This window comes from Centroberyx affinis, unplaced genomic scaffold (assembly GCF_046629955.1).
Source record: "Centroberyx affinis isolate AG114_WGS23_722 - 3 ecotype Tasmania unplaced genomic scaffold, CSIRO-AGI_Caff_v1 ptg000879l_1, whole genome shotgun sequence".
NCBI classification, from domain to species: Eukaryota; Metazoa; Chordata; class Actinopteri; order Beryciformes; family Berycidae; genus Centroberyx; species Centroberyx affinis.
In genome coordinates this window covers 257,566-273,751 of record NW_027279470.1, presented here as the reverse complement: position 1 = coordinate 273,751, position 16,186 = coordinate 257,566, and the positions used below count along the sequence as shown (strand labels likewise).

Below are 16,186 nucleotides of genomic sequence, written 5' to 3'. Positions count from 1 at the left end.
TTATTGATAAACGTATTATTTTCTTTGTTCCATCTGCATAAGTTTCCTCTGACTGGATTTTACACTTGTTCAAACTGAAAGGTTTAACAAACATAAAGAAAGCAATTCACTTAACCACAATTCAGCAACATGACAAGTTTTTTTACATGTTGTCAGAATCTGCTGTGTTTGCATTCATGGCCAGGAAGCTACACAACCCAAGGCAGCTCAACATCACTTTAATTTCATCCCAGTCTACAACCCATATCCCTTTATATTTAGTGCCACAGTGTCATTATGGAAAGTATATAATATGCTGATGGATTAAAATCAAAAGAAACCCCTTGACCAGCTGTTATATGAAAGATAGATTGCCTGTAATCCACTCCTTCACCTCATTGGGTCCTTGTGCTTTCTATTTATCTACTCTCCGTCTGTTTATCCTCATGGCATCCAATACGAAAGAGGAAGAGTTCCTCCATTTGATTTGGTAAAAGATACAGTCTTGTGTAGCTCAGTGGGTATAACTGACCCACCTTTTTATTTTTTGCTACATCACTGACAGTAAAGCATGATGAAAGCCTCCACCAAACGGCATATGTTACTAGAACATGTCTGTTTCTCTGAGGTATCTGTCTTTTTTCTTTTGATTATATCATTCTGAGGTCCCTCCAACTCTGTTTTCTGGAAAGCAATATCCAAAAGATAGAGCACTGAAGCTACAAAGTGCCCTAATTGCTATATTGGCTATCACACCCTTGTTCTTTTCTTTCATCACTAACACACTCTCATGGTCTCTCTCCATCAGTATTTTCTCGGTCAGTACTCCTCCAACTATCCACTCATCTCTCCTCTTCAGCATTTCTTTCTGTGAAAATAGAAAAAAAAAATAGCCAACCTTCCCTGGAATGAATCCAAGGCTACATTGGAAAAGTTTGTAACCTTGTATCCAACCACAAGAAAATAATATTTCTGGCAAACAATTCCAGGCACAGACGATGACAACAAAATCTCTCTTTCACTGTGTGTTTCTTTGTCTCTCTCTACAGTTTCTCTGTACAGTCTTCGTCCATCTCTCTGCCACACACACACACAGCCTATATACACTGGATTACTGTGTGATGTCCTCATTTTTTCCTCATCTTCCACTGTAGCACTGACCCGCTCTGATCGCCGCAGGTCACGTATTTATTTGAAATAGTTCTTCTCCAAGCCGTGATGGCACAAAAGAAATAAAATCAGAGTTATTTATTGGGATATAAAACTTGTAGTTTCGGGAAAATGAAACCTTGGAGGACGGCCGATATTGAATTTTTCAACATGGTGCTCAATTCAACCCATTGTCTTCCTCTCCCTCGGGACGCGGCCTGCTACATGTTGCATTTAAGCAAACGGGTCAATAAAGGTAATTGATAAGCTCTCATACGGATATATAGTGATGAATGAAGGATATTTCTGGTGCGATGAATCAAACTAGCTCCGGAGCCATAAATGGACGGTTGTATCCCCCACCTAATGGGAATAAGCATAAACCCATTCCCCATAGTCAATGCCATACAGTGCCACAGACAGGCACCTATACGGCTGCATTATTGGTCCATCACTTACACTTTATGAGCACTTCAGAGAAGAGGCAGAAATGGTGTAGCAGCTCAGGTGGCCTGGTCATAGATTATTGGCCGGTCCATTGATCTGTCCAAAGAGGCAATAGAAACATGGCATCAATCTCCCTCAAGTTAGATCCTTGTGGAATAAATTAACAAAGATACCTTGTATTGGTAAAAATATAAAAATCAAAAATGAAATGTTGTCCGAGTTCGGCTGATCCAAGCCCATCTAATGAGGGACACTGAAGTGTGTCAACGGTCCCAAAGTCCTCTTCAAATATTACATGCTGCCAAAACAACAACGGCAATTTTAATCTAAAACACATAAACAAAGATCATGTTTTTTCCTATCTGTATAGAACAGTTTTCATTCCCTTCTTTATAACAAATACTCTATGTTTTTCACAAAGTACCGACAAGATGCCTCAGCTTCATTCCTGATCACTGGTGTACATATGAAAAAATGCTGCCCTCTGGTGGTTAAACAGCACACACTGCTGTACACACACTCTACAAAAATGAAAATCACCTTTAATGTAAAAAAGTACTGCAATTTCCTTTTTTTTTTTTTTTACAATGACAAATAAACAAAGTAAACATGGAAATGTCATGAAGGACTTCCTTGTGTTACAGCCATGATGACATAGACATTGTTAACATTTTGATTTCAACCAACAGCGTTCAAATACATTCAACAGTGCAAAAACAAAAACAAACAAAAAACCTTTGGCATCAAGAAAGAAACTTGTAGCTTAGACAAGTGGTTCTTATTCACATGTTCAATAGCAATTTTTCAGCATGGTTGTGGGCTGATGAGCCCACAGCTATACTGTATATCACATGACTAAACTAAACTAACTCCTTAACAGGATTAGTCATCTTCAACACATCTGTGTGTCTAGTTTGACACAACACGTCCTTTAAAAAGGAGTCTATACAATCTCTTTCTGTTTCGGCAATGTTCATGAAAGATGTCAGTGCAAAACAACATGTGGAAACATGGACATTTTCACTTACAAAGAAGAAATGAAAAACAGAAACAACAAAAAGTGTAGACTGACATGACCTTTTGCCAGTGAGTTTGGCACCAGAATATGTGAACTATATAGCGGTCAAGAACAGCTTGTGAATCACCCTGTTAATCTGTTCTTTACCTTATTTTATAATCAAAATATTTATTAATTGTACAACCTCTATTACAGATAAAAGAGCATAAGATATGACAAACAGTAATTTGGTAAAGGCTTCAAATGCTCAGCCTCTGTCACTGTAGAAATAACTCATGAAAAACTGCAGATTTGAACATTCGATCATTTCATAGTGTTGTCACAGAACATTATTTTCTCTTATTCACATGATATCAGTATGTCTTTTGACAATGACTGTTTCCGTCTTGTTGAGAGTCGAGTGGTGACTGAAGGTTGGCAAAGTGGTCCAGTGCGAACATCTCTTGAAATGGGCCTTGTAGGAAGAGTTTTTTGCAGTTCTCACACGGTATTTGTTTCAGTAGGTTCAATAAATTCTCCAATATGGAAAATCAAGAGCTGCTCTTCCAAAGTTTTACAAATCCCTTACATCATGAGGAGTCTCCTCTTATCAGTAACATAAGGCAGTGGAGGGAGAAAACCGTAACATGGAAGAGGCCTGTTGGTTTGAAAGACAATCCCCCAGTTGTCAGTAAACTGTGAATGTTTAAGTCTGATAGACTCCAGCCAACGCCTGCAAAAGGCCTTCTGCACGTCTGTACCAAATCTGCTTCTCTGCGAAGTTCAATACTCTGCTACAAGACCAGTTGGCCCGTGCTATATTTCTATTTTAGGTGTTTAGATGACGCTCTTATCCAGAGCAGCTTGCGGATTAGGTTCTAACCACGAACCTAACCTGCAACGCCTCCGTCCCGTTGCTGCCAGTCATTGTTGTCACCGTCCGTGCGGAGCGTTCCTGTTGATGTTGGCCAGGCTCTGTGCCAGCCTCTTGGTGAAGAGTTCGTGGGATTTACCGCAGTAGGTGTGTGTCGTCTTTAACAATTCCTCCTCTAGAGGAGCCAACAGGGAACTGGCTGGATCTGCTCCGAATGAGTACTGGAACGACAATGAAATTTAATGTGTTAGATTTGGGGCCAACTTGTGTTCAATTCCAAAACATTTTGTCATTTTGTCAACGGAGGACTTGAGTTACTCTCTTCTGAAACTTACTGTAAGAGTGCAGGCAGAATAAATACTTTTCATGTGTTAGCTCCAGCAAGCAAAGCCTGATGACGTATTGCAATATGCAGCAACAATCAGACTAAATACAAAGGGATGCTCATTATTATCAAAATTTTCACCTCATCTTTTTTACTTCTTTAATTAATGGCAAAAGAATAGAGGCAATAATCGTTATCCTGCCTCTTTTGGGCAATTACATTCTTTTACTGTTTGAAATGTAAGCATTATTTTAGGTTAATGAGATCCTGGGACGGGGTGGTCAGGGGAAAGGGATTAACAGTTAACGGGAAAGGAATGGTTGTGGGGAGGGGAGAGGGGAGCTCATGGGGAGATGACTGTCAATACTGTCTTATTATTAGTGTCTCATATGTCTATTATGTTTGTATATATGTTTCTCTTGATAGCAATAAACCATTGCTGATTTAGATAACATTGTCACTGAGATCTGAGTGTCTTGTGGAATATATTTTGTATATTTGCTCTGTGTTAATGTCCATGATGATTCTGTCCCAAGTGTTTAATAAAAATAATATCACAAAAAACTACATTTTCACCTCATCTGATGGCAATTTTAACTTTTAGAACAATTCAAGACAAGATCAAGACAAAGTATTTAAATACTTTCCTACCTCTTCCTGATTCTTCAGAAAGCTGATAAATGGGGTTGATGTTAGCCTAAAGCTTGGAGAAGCAGGCTTGAGACCGGAAAATCACCGGTTGAAATCCCAAATTACCTTCAAAAAGCCCTTGAGCATGGCACTTAACCCCCCTGCTGCCCCAGTGGAATTGCTCAAATTGTAAACTAAATCTGCTAAGCTTGCTGAACTCAGATGGAACTCTGAATCTGATTGGCCAGCCGGGCCGAAACATAAAGCAGTCTGCGTTGCTGAAGTCAGTTTTCAGCTACAGGCTTACTGTCCAGTGATAGTCAGGGATTACCGAAGAATTTTCATGTCTTCCCAATAATGAAGGAGTCTTTACAATGCTCCGAGGAAATCAAAGGGGAATTAACATTTTTTATGCCAGCTCATTTGCTTGCGGTTGGGTCTCTGATATTGGGTCACAAAGAGAATGGCGTTTTTATGAGCATATACTTTCACACACACACACACACACACACACACACACACACATACATCCTGCCGGTCATAAAGTTGCATTTACAGTCAGTGTATTGATTTTGTGTGGCTGATGGGGGGCCGCTCGTGTGCAGACTCAAACCCTAAACGCACCATCGGCCGTAAAATTTAACTGCTGCTTCCTGGGCTCAGCTTTTGCAGTGGGGAGGGGGGGGGGGGGGGGGGGGGGGCGCTTTATGACAGACAGACCGCTGCGGTCTGTTTGAGGAGGGAGACACAGACAGGCAGGGAGGAGCAGTGGTGTTTACATTCCCATTTCTTTGTATGAGGATACAGAGCGCAGCCATCTGTCAGCCACTGATACTTAGTATCCAGTTTATTAAGAACATTATCAGCTGCCAGAAAAACAGTAACTATGAAGCTACAATATGCAATATACAATATTTTTGACATTAAAATAACCAAATAAATAATAAATAAATAAAATATATTGTACATTATCAGCATGTGTCTCTCTGACCCTGTGTGCACATGCCTGTATTTCCCCATTTACCTGAAATTGGATTTTTAATGATGTGTGGGACATTTTTGGGCATGTACCTTTTACTGTGGGTGTGTGTCATAAGGGGCGTGGCCAGAGTGAGCTAAGTTGTGGCTATCTAGCACTGTCATAGCAACAATAACAATGGCGGAAAGCAGTAAGAAAAGCTAAATGTATGGTAGACAAGACACAGGTGAACATCTTTTACGCCTGTGGTGGATTCACCGACGCCGTGTAACGACAGACAGTTCATCAAGATGAGTGACAAGTGCTGGGGGAATGAACCTGACCAACTGAGAGGCCGGGACTAACTAATACATGTCCTGCCTCAAGGCAAAAGTTTGCATATTGTCGCTTTAATTGCTGAGAGGCTGTGTAGGGATCAGACCGCCATTAAACTTTAAAGCCTGGACTGAAAACTAAGTGTCCTTGAGCAAGACACTGAATCCCTACCAGATCCAGAGCTGCTGCTCTGACCTCTGACCTGTGGAGGGGAGAAAGCCCATAGACAAACTTCTCTTTCAGGGGTGCAATAGAGCGCTATAAAAAAGTAGCCTACAATGAATCTGCAGCATTTAGCCTTGGTGACGCAGGTGCAGAGACACATCGACAACTAAGACAGTCACACAGTGCATATGGAACCCAAAGGTACAGGAACAACAGGAGCTCACATACAATGCAAGGGGCCGTACTAGACAAGATGATTTATAAGATAGGAAAAAACACTATTTCTACTATTTTTTGTTTTTCTTTCTTTTCTCTCTTTACTGAATAGTTTTAAGCATCTAGGCCTAATTAATCAAGTGAAACAACCTGAAAGGGGAAAATCATTCTTTGTTTGAACTCTTCACCACTCTGCATACGCAGCTGGGACGGGGGGTCGTGAGTAGGCATCGCTTCATTTTAAGGGCCCATGAGCCAAAAAGGTTGAGAACCACCGCGATAGACAGCTGAGTATCCATATCACTCTACAAATAAAAAGGTTGGGAACAGAGACAGAAAAAGAGAGGGGATGTTACTCTTATTGAGTTGCGGGGTGTGTGTGTGCATTCATGTCCTCTTACTGATTCACCTCATGACAGTACACCGATAGCCTCAGGTTTTGCTGCAGAGGAACAAGCAGAAACTGATGAAACGGTCTGTCCAGTGTGATTAAACACACAGAGGATTAATCCATACTCCTCCATCCTTCTGGCAACCCAGACTTAATCACACACCTATAAAACTATCAATACCAAATAGGCTATTGGACGAAAGCTGTAGCTGTGTGTGTGTGTGTGTGTGTGTAGGTTGTACACCCGTGTGTTTTCATGCATGCTATGTGCCCATATGGTGTGTGTGTGTTCACTCCTGCAAGCATATATAGGTACATGCGTGTCTCTGTACACTGTTGTAATTGATCCTGTCCTATAAACCCACAGTCTTAACCGAGGGCTAAGGATATGGTATTGATCAGCCTTCGCCCTGATCTATGTTCAATGCTTTGTTAATAGGAAAGCGATGAGACCCTGGACGTTGATGGCTTCATGAAGTAAATGCCACTCCTATTGTCGATATCATTAGACTGCCGGTAAACAACCCATAAACATCCTCATGGGGGGAAATTACCTTTCCCTCCAACCTTCTGCCAATGATTACTTTTTTGGTGCATCACTTTCCCTCACCCTGCCTCATCTACTTCTACTTCAGTTAGTGATCTCCTACATTTCCCAGAATGCCCTTTGACAGCCCGCAGAGAATGCGCCTGAACTTGCTCAATACAATACGTGTTGGAGGAGAGAGCGATAAGCGAGAGTGTAGTAAGAGCAAGACAGTGAGTTTTTCCAGTCAAGAAGAAGTAAGTCGTGCCCTTTACTAAAAAGAGAACATGTCTTATGGCTGCATTGCATTCTGGTCTATTGAGGCTGCTGTCGGTGGAGATATTGGTTTCCCTGCCTCTTCTACAATGGATTTCTCCCTGAATGATTGTTGAATGTCAGTGCAAAATGGTGAGTCTACAAAGAAGCCCTTGCTCCTTGCTTTTCTATGCGTCTGACACCATTTGACATTTACTGTTGATGTTTTAGATAGTTGGAACCTTTTCTGTTATCAAACTCCATTGTAGCTGCACTGCTGGCAAAACTACCTTTGGCCAGTTATATGGAGTAAGAAACATGCACCACCGAAATAAAATGGGCCCAGAAATGCAAGGTACATGACCAATAGTTTTTTTGATAGTATTAAAGTGTTTTAGGGTGGATTTTTCCCTCAAGAGGAATGGAGAATGTTTTCCCTTCCCACGCTCAGACGATCCCAGCCCATCTGGAGTTTTGAACCAGTGATCTTGGATTCACAAGCCCAAATGAACTGAATTCACCCAACTGAAACACAGAATAACGTACACAAACATCACACACACACATACACACACACACACACACACACACACACAGGCACCCCCACCTTTCGAATGGCGTCGTAGACCGCTCTGAAGGCAGGCTGTTTGTGGTCGTGGTAAACACCTCTGTTTCCATGCAGGATGTAGATGCCGTTCTCCTCAGCTGAGGCACAGTTGCTGCCGTAGATGCAGTGGTCCGGACGGTAGTTCCACTGACACGGAAACTCCAGCAGGCGCTCTGGAAATGGGGATGCAGACACACACACACACACTTTAGTTAACATATCAATGCTACAAAATGGGTGTTCTGTATAATGTTACAGGTATGGTGGGCAGGTAAGCTGTTGTCTAATATTTAACTGAAAATCTGTAGCTTATGAGGGAATTCCTTTAGTTATTTGGGCTAACAATGGAAATTCATCCCTGTTCAATTTGTTACTGGAGGCTACATGGCAGTGTGTGTGCGTGTGTGTGTGTGTGTGTACTCCTACCTGGATTGTGGTGGAAAATGATATTGAGAAGATCCTGGTCACCCCAGGTGATGTTGAGTTTGTATTTCTGCAACAGAGGCATCAGCAGCTCCTCCCAACGCAGCCCCACTGACGTCATGTCATTCTGTCAAAACACAGACACACACACACACGCACGCACACACGCACGCACGCACGCACGCACACACGCACACACGCACACACACACAGAAGAGATGAGATATTTATGATAGTGACCAGAGATTGTCAAGTGGCTTATGTCTCTGAAGCCTCACATTGCAAAAGGTCTGAATCCCGCCATAACTTTCACTCATTTGTCTCTCTGCTTTCCAACTGCCTGAATGAAAAAACATTAAAAAAAGAGATATTTATGGTATGATGCATGTGGTCTGTCAAGATGGCGGCGCACACGGACGCAGCGGCTCATGGCTCTCCAACTCGGTGCCTTTTCTGTGCGTTTTTGTTACTTGCAAGGCTAAGGAAACAGCCATACAAACCCCTGCTACCGAGCATCTTTCTCACCAACACCAGATCCATCGCTCACAAAATGGACGAGTTGGAGCTACAGATCGCTGCAAACAGCTTTGTTACATTTATTCTAATGCAGTAAGTACACTTATTCTAGTGCAAAATTGCATTGTATTTATTTATTTTACTTATTATTTTAGAACCTGTGTTCTTGGCTGTGGATGTTTGTTTGCTGAGGTTGTTTTGTTTTGTTTCTGTTTTGTTTCCCTGTGTGTCTTTTAATTGCACTGATCAGGAGTAGCGCTCCTAATTTCAATGTATTCTGTACAATGATAATAAAGGCTTTCTATTCTATTCTATTCTATTCTATTCTATTCTATTCTATTCTATTCTATGTGGATTCAGCTTATTTCATTTTCCAGTACAGGTGAGATAAAAACCCTTCCAACAAAACCTTCATTTCCCAGCTAAATCTGAGGCACCATAGAAATGAGGTTTAGTACCTCAAAACTGTTAAACCAAACACAATCCATACTGCAGTGCTGAGAAGCATTTAACAGATATTTGACAGAGCAGCGCAACTGTAGCAGAAGGGGAGCCTCTTGTGGTCAATGTGAGTATCTCAGTTTTCAGAAAACCAAACAAGACCAGGACAAATCTCTCCTGGAAAACGGGTCGTCCGCTCTCAACCCTACCTTAAAGTACGTGTTCCTTATCCTGGTCATGTTCATCAGCATGACCCCGGAGTTGATGCCCGTCCGGCCGTAGAAGGGGTGCCGGGCAAAGCGGTTGTACCAGGCGATGCGGGGCTCCTCGTGCTCCGGGGCCACGGCCGCCAGCTGGGAGGAGTTAAACCGAGAGAGGAACGCCCACAGCCGGTCCACAGGCTGCAGGAACAGGATGTCCGAGTCGACGTAAACCACAGAGTCCACTTCTTTCAGGATCAGCTGCAGAGGCAGAGAGACACAGGCAGACAGTCGTCATTTAATCAGTATTTAATGTTGAATGTGATTAAGTATGCCCCCACTGTTTTGTATGATGCACATTATGTTCTGTATTGGCCTTGAAAACTGAATTTCCTCAGGACAATAAAATGCAACGCATCCTGTATCAATTTAGTTTAGTTTAGTTTAGTTTATTGGGTTTATTTATATCAGGGACCTTGTACAAAATACATTAATCTCAAACAAAGAGAGAAGATGCTTTGTACCAGATTTAGCTGCTAGCTAATTTCCATCTGTAGTCCCTGGGCAGGTGAACAGAAAGAATAAAACACAGAGCAAAAACCTATCATCTCTACTACAAATGGACCAACAACCTATTGACACGCAGGCAAATGTGCGCGCGCACACACACACACACACACACACACACACACACACACACACAGTGATTTTGTGAAACATTATATTTCACAGTGAAAACTGCTGCTCCTGGATATATGACATATATGGCAAAAAAGCAGAGATATTATTAAACAGTAAAAGTCAACATTTTTTCTAGACCTTGATTTCTTCACTGAATTTGATCTTTTTGTCTGTGTTTTGTGATATCTGTTGATAGTAGCAACTGTCTGAAGATTATTCTCTACAGCAACAAATATTGCAACATATGACATTACATTGTGTCTACAGCTACTTAAAAGTATATGGTAATTCCATTAATAGGACGGAAAAAGAAAAGTTTATATATATATATATACACATAAAGGCTTTTTTCTATTGCTTAACTTTTCAAGACCTGGAAATGATCAAAATCACAAAATCATTTTCCACACATTTCCAGACCTGCAGGAAACGTCAAAAAAATCAAATCAAGCATCGGCTTGATTTGATTTATGTTGACTTTAAAAAGAAATAAATCACTGAGGATGTCATAGTGAAGTCGGACATTTATTTTCCTTATGAGGTAAAGAATCTCCTCTCTGTCAGAAACTCACAGGGAGGAAGAGCCTCTGAGAAGCGCAGGGTTTGAAGAGTTTCTTCCACTCGGCTGCGTTCTCACTGGGGAAGCTGATGGAGTAAACTGTGTAGTTGAACCTGGAGCGGATGAAGCCGGGCCACGACTCCAACTGGACACAAGAGAGTGACACATCAGTTAGCTATTAGTAGGGATACATACAGCATGGGATAAGGACAAAACACACACACACAGGGTTCCTACACATTTCCCATTTGAAAATCACATGCTTTTCAAGAACTTAATATTTAAACAATGCAAACGTATCACTAATTGTTGCGTCCGAATATATAGGCTGAAAATACTGCTGATCCTTAATCATATGCATAGTCTGTCTCAAGTAATGTGAAGTGTGATGGTGAGTTTCCAGACTTTCTAAACAACCTATGAATTTTTTTGTCTTTTTCCATACTTTCCACACATTGCATTTACATACTTTCCATAAGACATGGAAATTTACAAATTAATTTTCCATGCATTCCCATACTTTACAGACCTTTGTGGAAACCCTGTAAACAGGAAAAGAGTGAGAAAGAACAGGGATCTTAATTAAAAATGTACTGAACTATCAGTCTGGTGAGCTCAGTCGATAGTTGTAAAGAATGAGACTCTTAATTTCTTAAGGGTTGCAGGTTCCAGCCTCACACTGGCCGCCAATTTCCCCCCAGGGATCAATAAAGTTCATCTTACTTTAAAGGTAATAGGTAATACAATGGTGGATCTGAAGCTGTCCAGCGGTTTTATTGTTCTAAGAATAATTACACTGCTGATATTTAAATGGAGCTTTAGCGAAGGTTCAGTCAGGAAGGCTATCTTTTCCATGCTTATGCTGTAGTTTTACTTCTCATTCCATACTGCCATTCACATCTCTCACGCATGCTCACTCATTATTTCCTTGCTGTCTTTTCCCGGGCTGTCAACTGAGATATCAGCTGTTCACATCAGCTGGTCACATCTATCCAATAGCACAGCGACACACCTCCATTGTTAGCCTATCATTTTGCTGCTGTCTTTTTAAATATGTTTCTCTCTCCACTGTAGTCCATCCATGCTGCTGTTATGCGCACCCCTCCACCTCCCCGTCTCCGCCCAGTCTTCGCAGATTCATCAGCTTCTTCACTCATCAGCCTCACCAGCTATCAGTTTCAGCAGAGTCATCAGCCTCACCAGCACCAGTGTCTGGACTCTGGGGGATTTATCTTGCTGCTGCTCAGGGCTGGTGCCCCTCGATTACAAAATCTCCCTGTAGAGTCTAAGCGCTAAGTGTTAAGTCTTAATTTTCACTATATCATCTGTTATAATAAACAATTACTTCAATTTACTTCATTCACTTGTCTCTCCTGATTGAAACAGTCGTACTCACAGCTTCGGTGAAGCTGGCGTGCAGCTGATCTTCAGCGAAGATGTGCAGGCAGAGGTGTTTGACGCTGAGCAGCACTGCCGACTTCACCATGGTGAGAGTCTCCTCCAGCCGCTGGCCGCAGGCTACCACAGCCAAGTGCATGGGAGGTTCGGGTCCGCTCTGACTGCCTCCGCCTCCACCCTCCCCCTGGCCCCGCTGGCGCATGATGTACCTGACAGAAACAGACAGATGTTAGAATAAATCATGGTTTGCCTTTTGACAGATTTTCTATGACTTCCCAACATTCTTTCTCCTAAAATCAGGATTGCGTGAAAGAAGAGATCTGTGTCAAGCCACCAGAGGATGCTCTTTCATCAGGATTAAGCCATCAGTGATGATGAAAAAACTTTTCATATTCTGGTGCGTCTGTAAGCTTTGGGTTCCCCTGACATCAATCAAGAATCAAGAATTAAATTGGTTAAAAAGAAGTTTTCATTACATTGTTATTTGTAATGACTGACCTCCTTGTGTGCTAAATGACTATGATGAGATGAGAGACTTCAAATATACATAGCATCTTCACACCATCCCTTATGAAAATTAAAAATAACGCTATAATGAGCATGATTCTAGAAGGGTAATATACCCGAATATACCCTAAATATAACAGCAAAACTACACATCCGTACACGAGAATTACTGTGACACCATTAGAGAAATGCCATAAAGTAAAATAAGGTAATTATAAACACATTATCAAGCATTTCAGATACACTATAAGTCTCTACAAGGATATTATAGTCATAGCTGTAGAAGTTGAGCATGGTCTCGGCCTTGAGTCTCAAGACTTTTGCTTTCCTGATGTCTTGGACTTGTCTCAGTCCTGTACCTGTTTTGACTCAGACTTGTCTTGGTCTCTGCCACTATTGGATATTTCCTCCCCACCTACAAATATACTGTATATATTTATATATCAAATGGGTCACTTTTTAATGTTTGGTTTATTTTTTCACAAGCGCCACAAACAATTTAAGGGTTTTCCCCTGTAGAAAGTCCTGTAGGCTATGTAGTGGGCCTCAGACTTTGATGCATTAATTAGTTGGATGTTGAAGTGTTTATAGACCAGAAATCCTAGAGATAGGTCTACATCTCTGTTCAACCTTAGGAAACTCCTTGAGCAATTTTTATATTTGGAAAGATACTGTTTATTGCCTAGTTTGCTCTGGTCTTGACTTGGTCTCGAACCCCTTTGGACTGGGTCTTGACTCAAACTCAACTGGATCTGGTCTTGGGAGTAACTTGCACTTGACTAGGATGGTCTTGACCACAGCCCTGATTGATTATAGTGATTTTTGTTAGGGATTAGAAACACAATCCATGAAGTAACTGTTGCCCCAGGAGCTCCTTTGAAATGTATTAGCTCCTTGCTCCTCCCATCAAGCCCCTACTGCAAACCCTAGGTCACACTTCAAAGGTTTGACACAGAAATGAACAATCAACTGTGAAAACAAAGCTGTGTTTGCAAATGCAGTTTCTCCCTGACACACACACACACACACACACACACAAACAATTAATGTGAAATCAAAATTAAATGATAGTTGCATTATGTCTTTTATAGGTAAGTGACTAGCCTAGGATTAGCCAAGGATGAGAGGTTGAATGGCAAAAATCAGGGATGCAGCAATCTGGCAGGACTTAAACAATGCATTTTAAATATATGAGAGAAGTGTAACTTAGCATACAGTGCTTCACAGTGAGCCAGACTTGTGTCCAGTTCAGTCTGGATCTCATTTCAAATAATCTGAATCTGGTTGATATGCACATAATGTAGCATATTTTTTATTTGTTACAATGTTGTGACAGCTTCAAATGGTGAGATCATTCTACAAGTGATAAAAATGATTGTTTAGAGACTTGTGGGTTTTTTTTTTTTTTTTTTTTAAATGAAACCATACAAAAACTCACCAAGAAAAGATAGGCCTAACATTAATTCCAAATATATTTAGGACATAGGAAATAGGCTACAGATTCTTCCTGTAACAACTGACTCTGTATCTGCAAGTATATCCAAACATATAGGCCTAACGTTACTCGAAATATGTTTAGTAGCCTAAATGAATCACTATGCCGAAGTGTATTTTATGTTAAATGTATTATTTTCCGCACGGGACAGTTTATCTGTCAGCGTCACATTCCTATACATTGCCTATGTTATACAAACTAGATATCTATATTTGTACGCACACTTATCGTCTGGAATACAACTGTTTTTCCATAGCTGCACCCTAAGAAAGCAAGGAAGACTTGAAAATCCAGTCCTACCTATTATACCAGTGTGGACTTTGGGGCCCAGTCTTATGCCTGGCTCCGGGTGGGATGAAAACCCTCCTCGCACCGGCTGCTCCGACCGACACATCCGAATAAAACAGCTTACTGTAAACGTACAAGCCCGACAACACGGCAAACACCGTGCACAACACCAGTGCACGAATGTAACGCCGCATTATGGAGTTTTAAACCGCAAATCAGAGCTGAAGTCATGACACAGAGACGGACGGATAATAATAAGTGTCAAGCCAGCACGAATGATAATACATTTCCGGTCAAACCTTTCAAAATAAAACTCTTATAGAGGGTTTTCAATTGCCATAATACGCCCTCTGGCGGCCAAATTGGAGATCGACAGCTATAGGCAATACTGACCGTAGATGATTGCATTTCTGAATTTATGTCCTGAATTTAATAGACAATTTCTCTGCTGCTTTTGGATGGGAACTGATCACTGATAGGCTACTTATGATTATGTGTTGAAACAATACCAACATGTTCGCTAGTTAATCCTGTCTGGTCTCCTGTCTTGTTATAAACACAACTGATTTGCACACTATAACTTATGGGTTGCAAAGTAAGCCTGCTGGCTAGTTAGCTAGAGATGAGAGTGATAAAACAAATAGCTTAATACAACTTTTGGAGTAGAGGCTTGTCCTAAAGAGAAAACTTTGTGTTACATCTAAATTTGGAAGCAAATTCACCTTTTCAGACAATTCAATAGGCTACTTATAATTACTCAGCTGACTTGCATTCACATTACAACCTTTTTCAGGTGCTCAGTTGTTATACTTTTAGCCATTATTTGCATACCAAAATAGCCATCGCAAAGAGATTTGTGACAATTAACTGCAAAACTTACTTGCCTTTAAGAACAACTGTACCACTGCTATGGGTTAAATGGACTTAATTGAGATAGTAGGGATCCTTCTAAGGTTTCTGGTATGTTTTTGTGATAGGTTAGTACTTAAGCCCTAAATGTATCCATCCACACTCTTTCATTGAACATTAAAATGTATAATCTTTGTGGTGTCGATTTTAGAGCAAGTCATTCTTTTTTTTTCTTTTTTTTTTTAGATTTATTTTAGGCATTTTTATGCTTTATTGATAAGAGACAGTGAGCGAGAGGGACAGGAAGGTATGGGAGAGAGAGGGGAGGACATGCAGCTGAAAAATGACCAATTCCACGTAGTGTTACACAATGCGGATGCTCTAGTTGACTGCACCCCAGTACTTTTTGTCAAGGTGGCACGTGCTACGCCTTTATGTTGAAGGAGAAAACGTCACTTTTCCGGTCTTATCCCGACTCTCTCTGGCGAGCTTGACGCAGTTCGTGTTACCAAAGCCGCAGCGGAGACCCCTGTGTTTCCAGTGGGGGGAAGGGTGGGAGCAATAAACAAAGTTGATTCCTCCCTCTCCCTCCCCCCCTCCGGCTCTGTCTGTGCAACTTTCAATTGATTTCACTCCTGAAAAGGCCCATTCACAGCCTAAATGATATAGGCCCGCTGCTCTTTGTTGAGGCAGCTCCACTAGACAAACAGATCTGAACTTAAGCAGCATTTACTGTGGGAAAGTGGGGGTTGTCGACAGTGATCTAGTGGTAAATTACAAGGTGTGAACATAACCTCCAGTCGCTGATCATCATATAGAATTAGAGGCATTAATGTATGTTTATTTACTCTTAAAAGACCCTATCCTCATTTGACTTCCGTCGAGAGACTGTCTTTCATCTGGATGACTATCAAGTCCCTGTTTAGGCAAGCATCCGCCCTGCTGAAGTGTCCTTGAGCAAGACACCGACTCCC

At 41.3% G+C, this 16,186-nt stretch overlaps 1 protein-coding gene across 1 annotated transcript; it reads right to left on the bottom strand.

Annotated features, from left to right (window-relative positions):
* Positions 1-2,198: 2,198 nt before the first annotated feature.
* On the bottom strand, positions 2,199-14,591 carry LOC139645529 (glucoside xylosyltransferase 1-like). The gene is made up of 7 exons (XM_071521266.1): positions 14,376-14,591; positions 12,072-12,282; positions 10,689-10,820; positions 9,445-9,696; positions 8,282-8,405; positions 7,856-8,028; positions 2,199-3,667 (listed from the first exon to the last, which is right to left on the bottom strand). Exons 1-7 carry the CDS (start codon positions 14,555-14,557, stop codon positions 3,506-3,508), a joined length of 1,236 nt encoding a protein of 411 aa, XP_071377367.1. The 5' UTR covers positions 14,558-14,591; the 3' UTR covers positions 2,199-3,505.
* Positions 14,592-16,186: the final 1,595 nt, after the last annotated feature.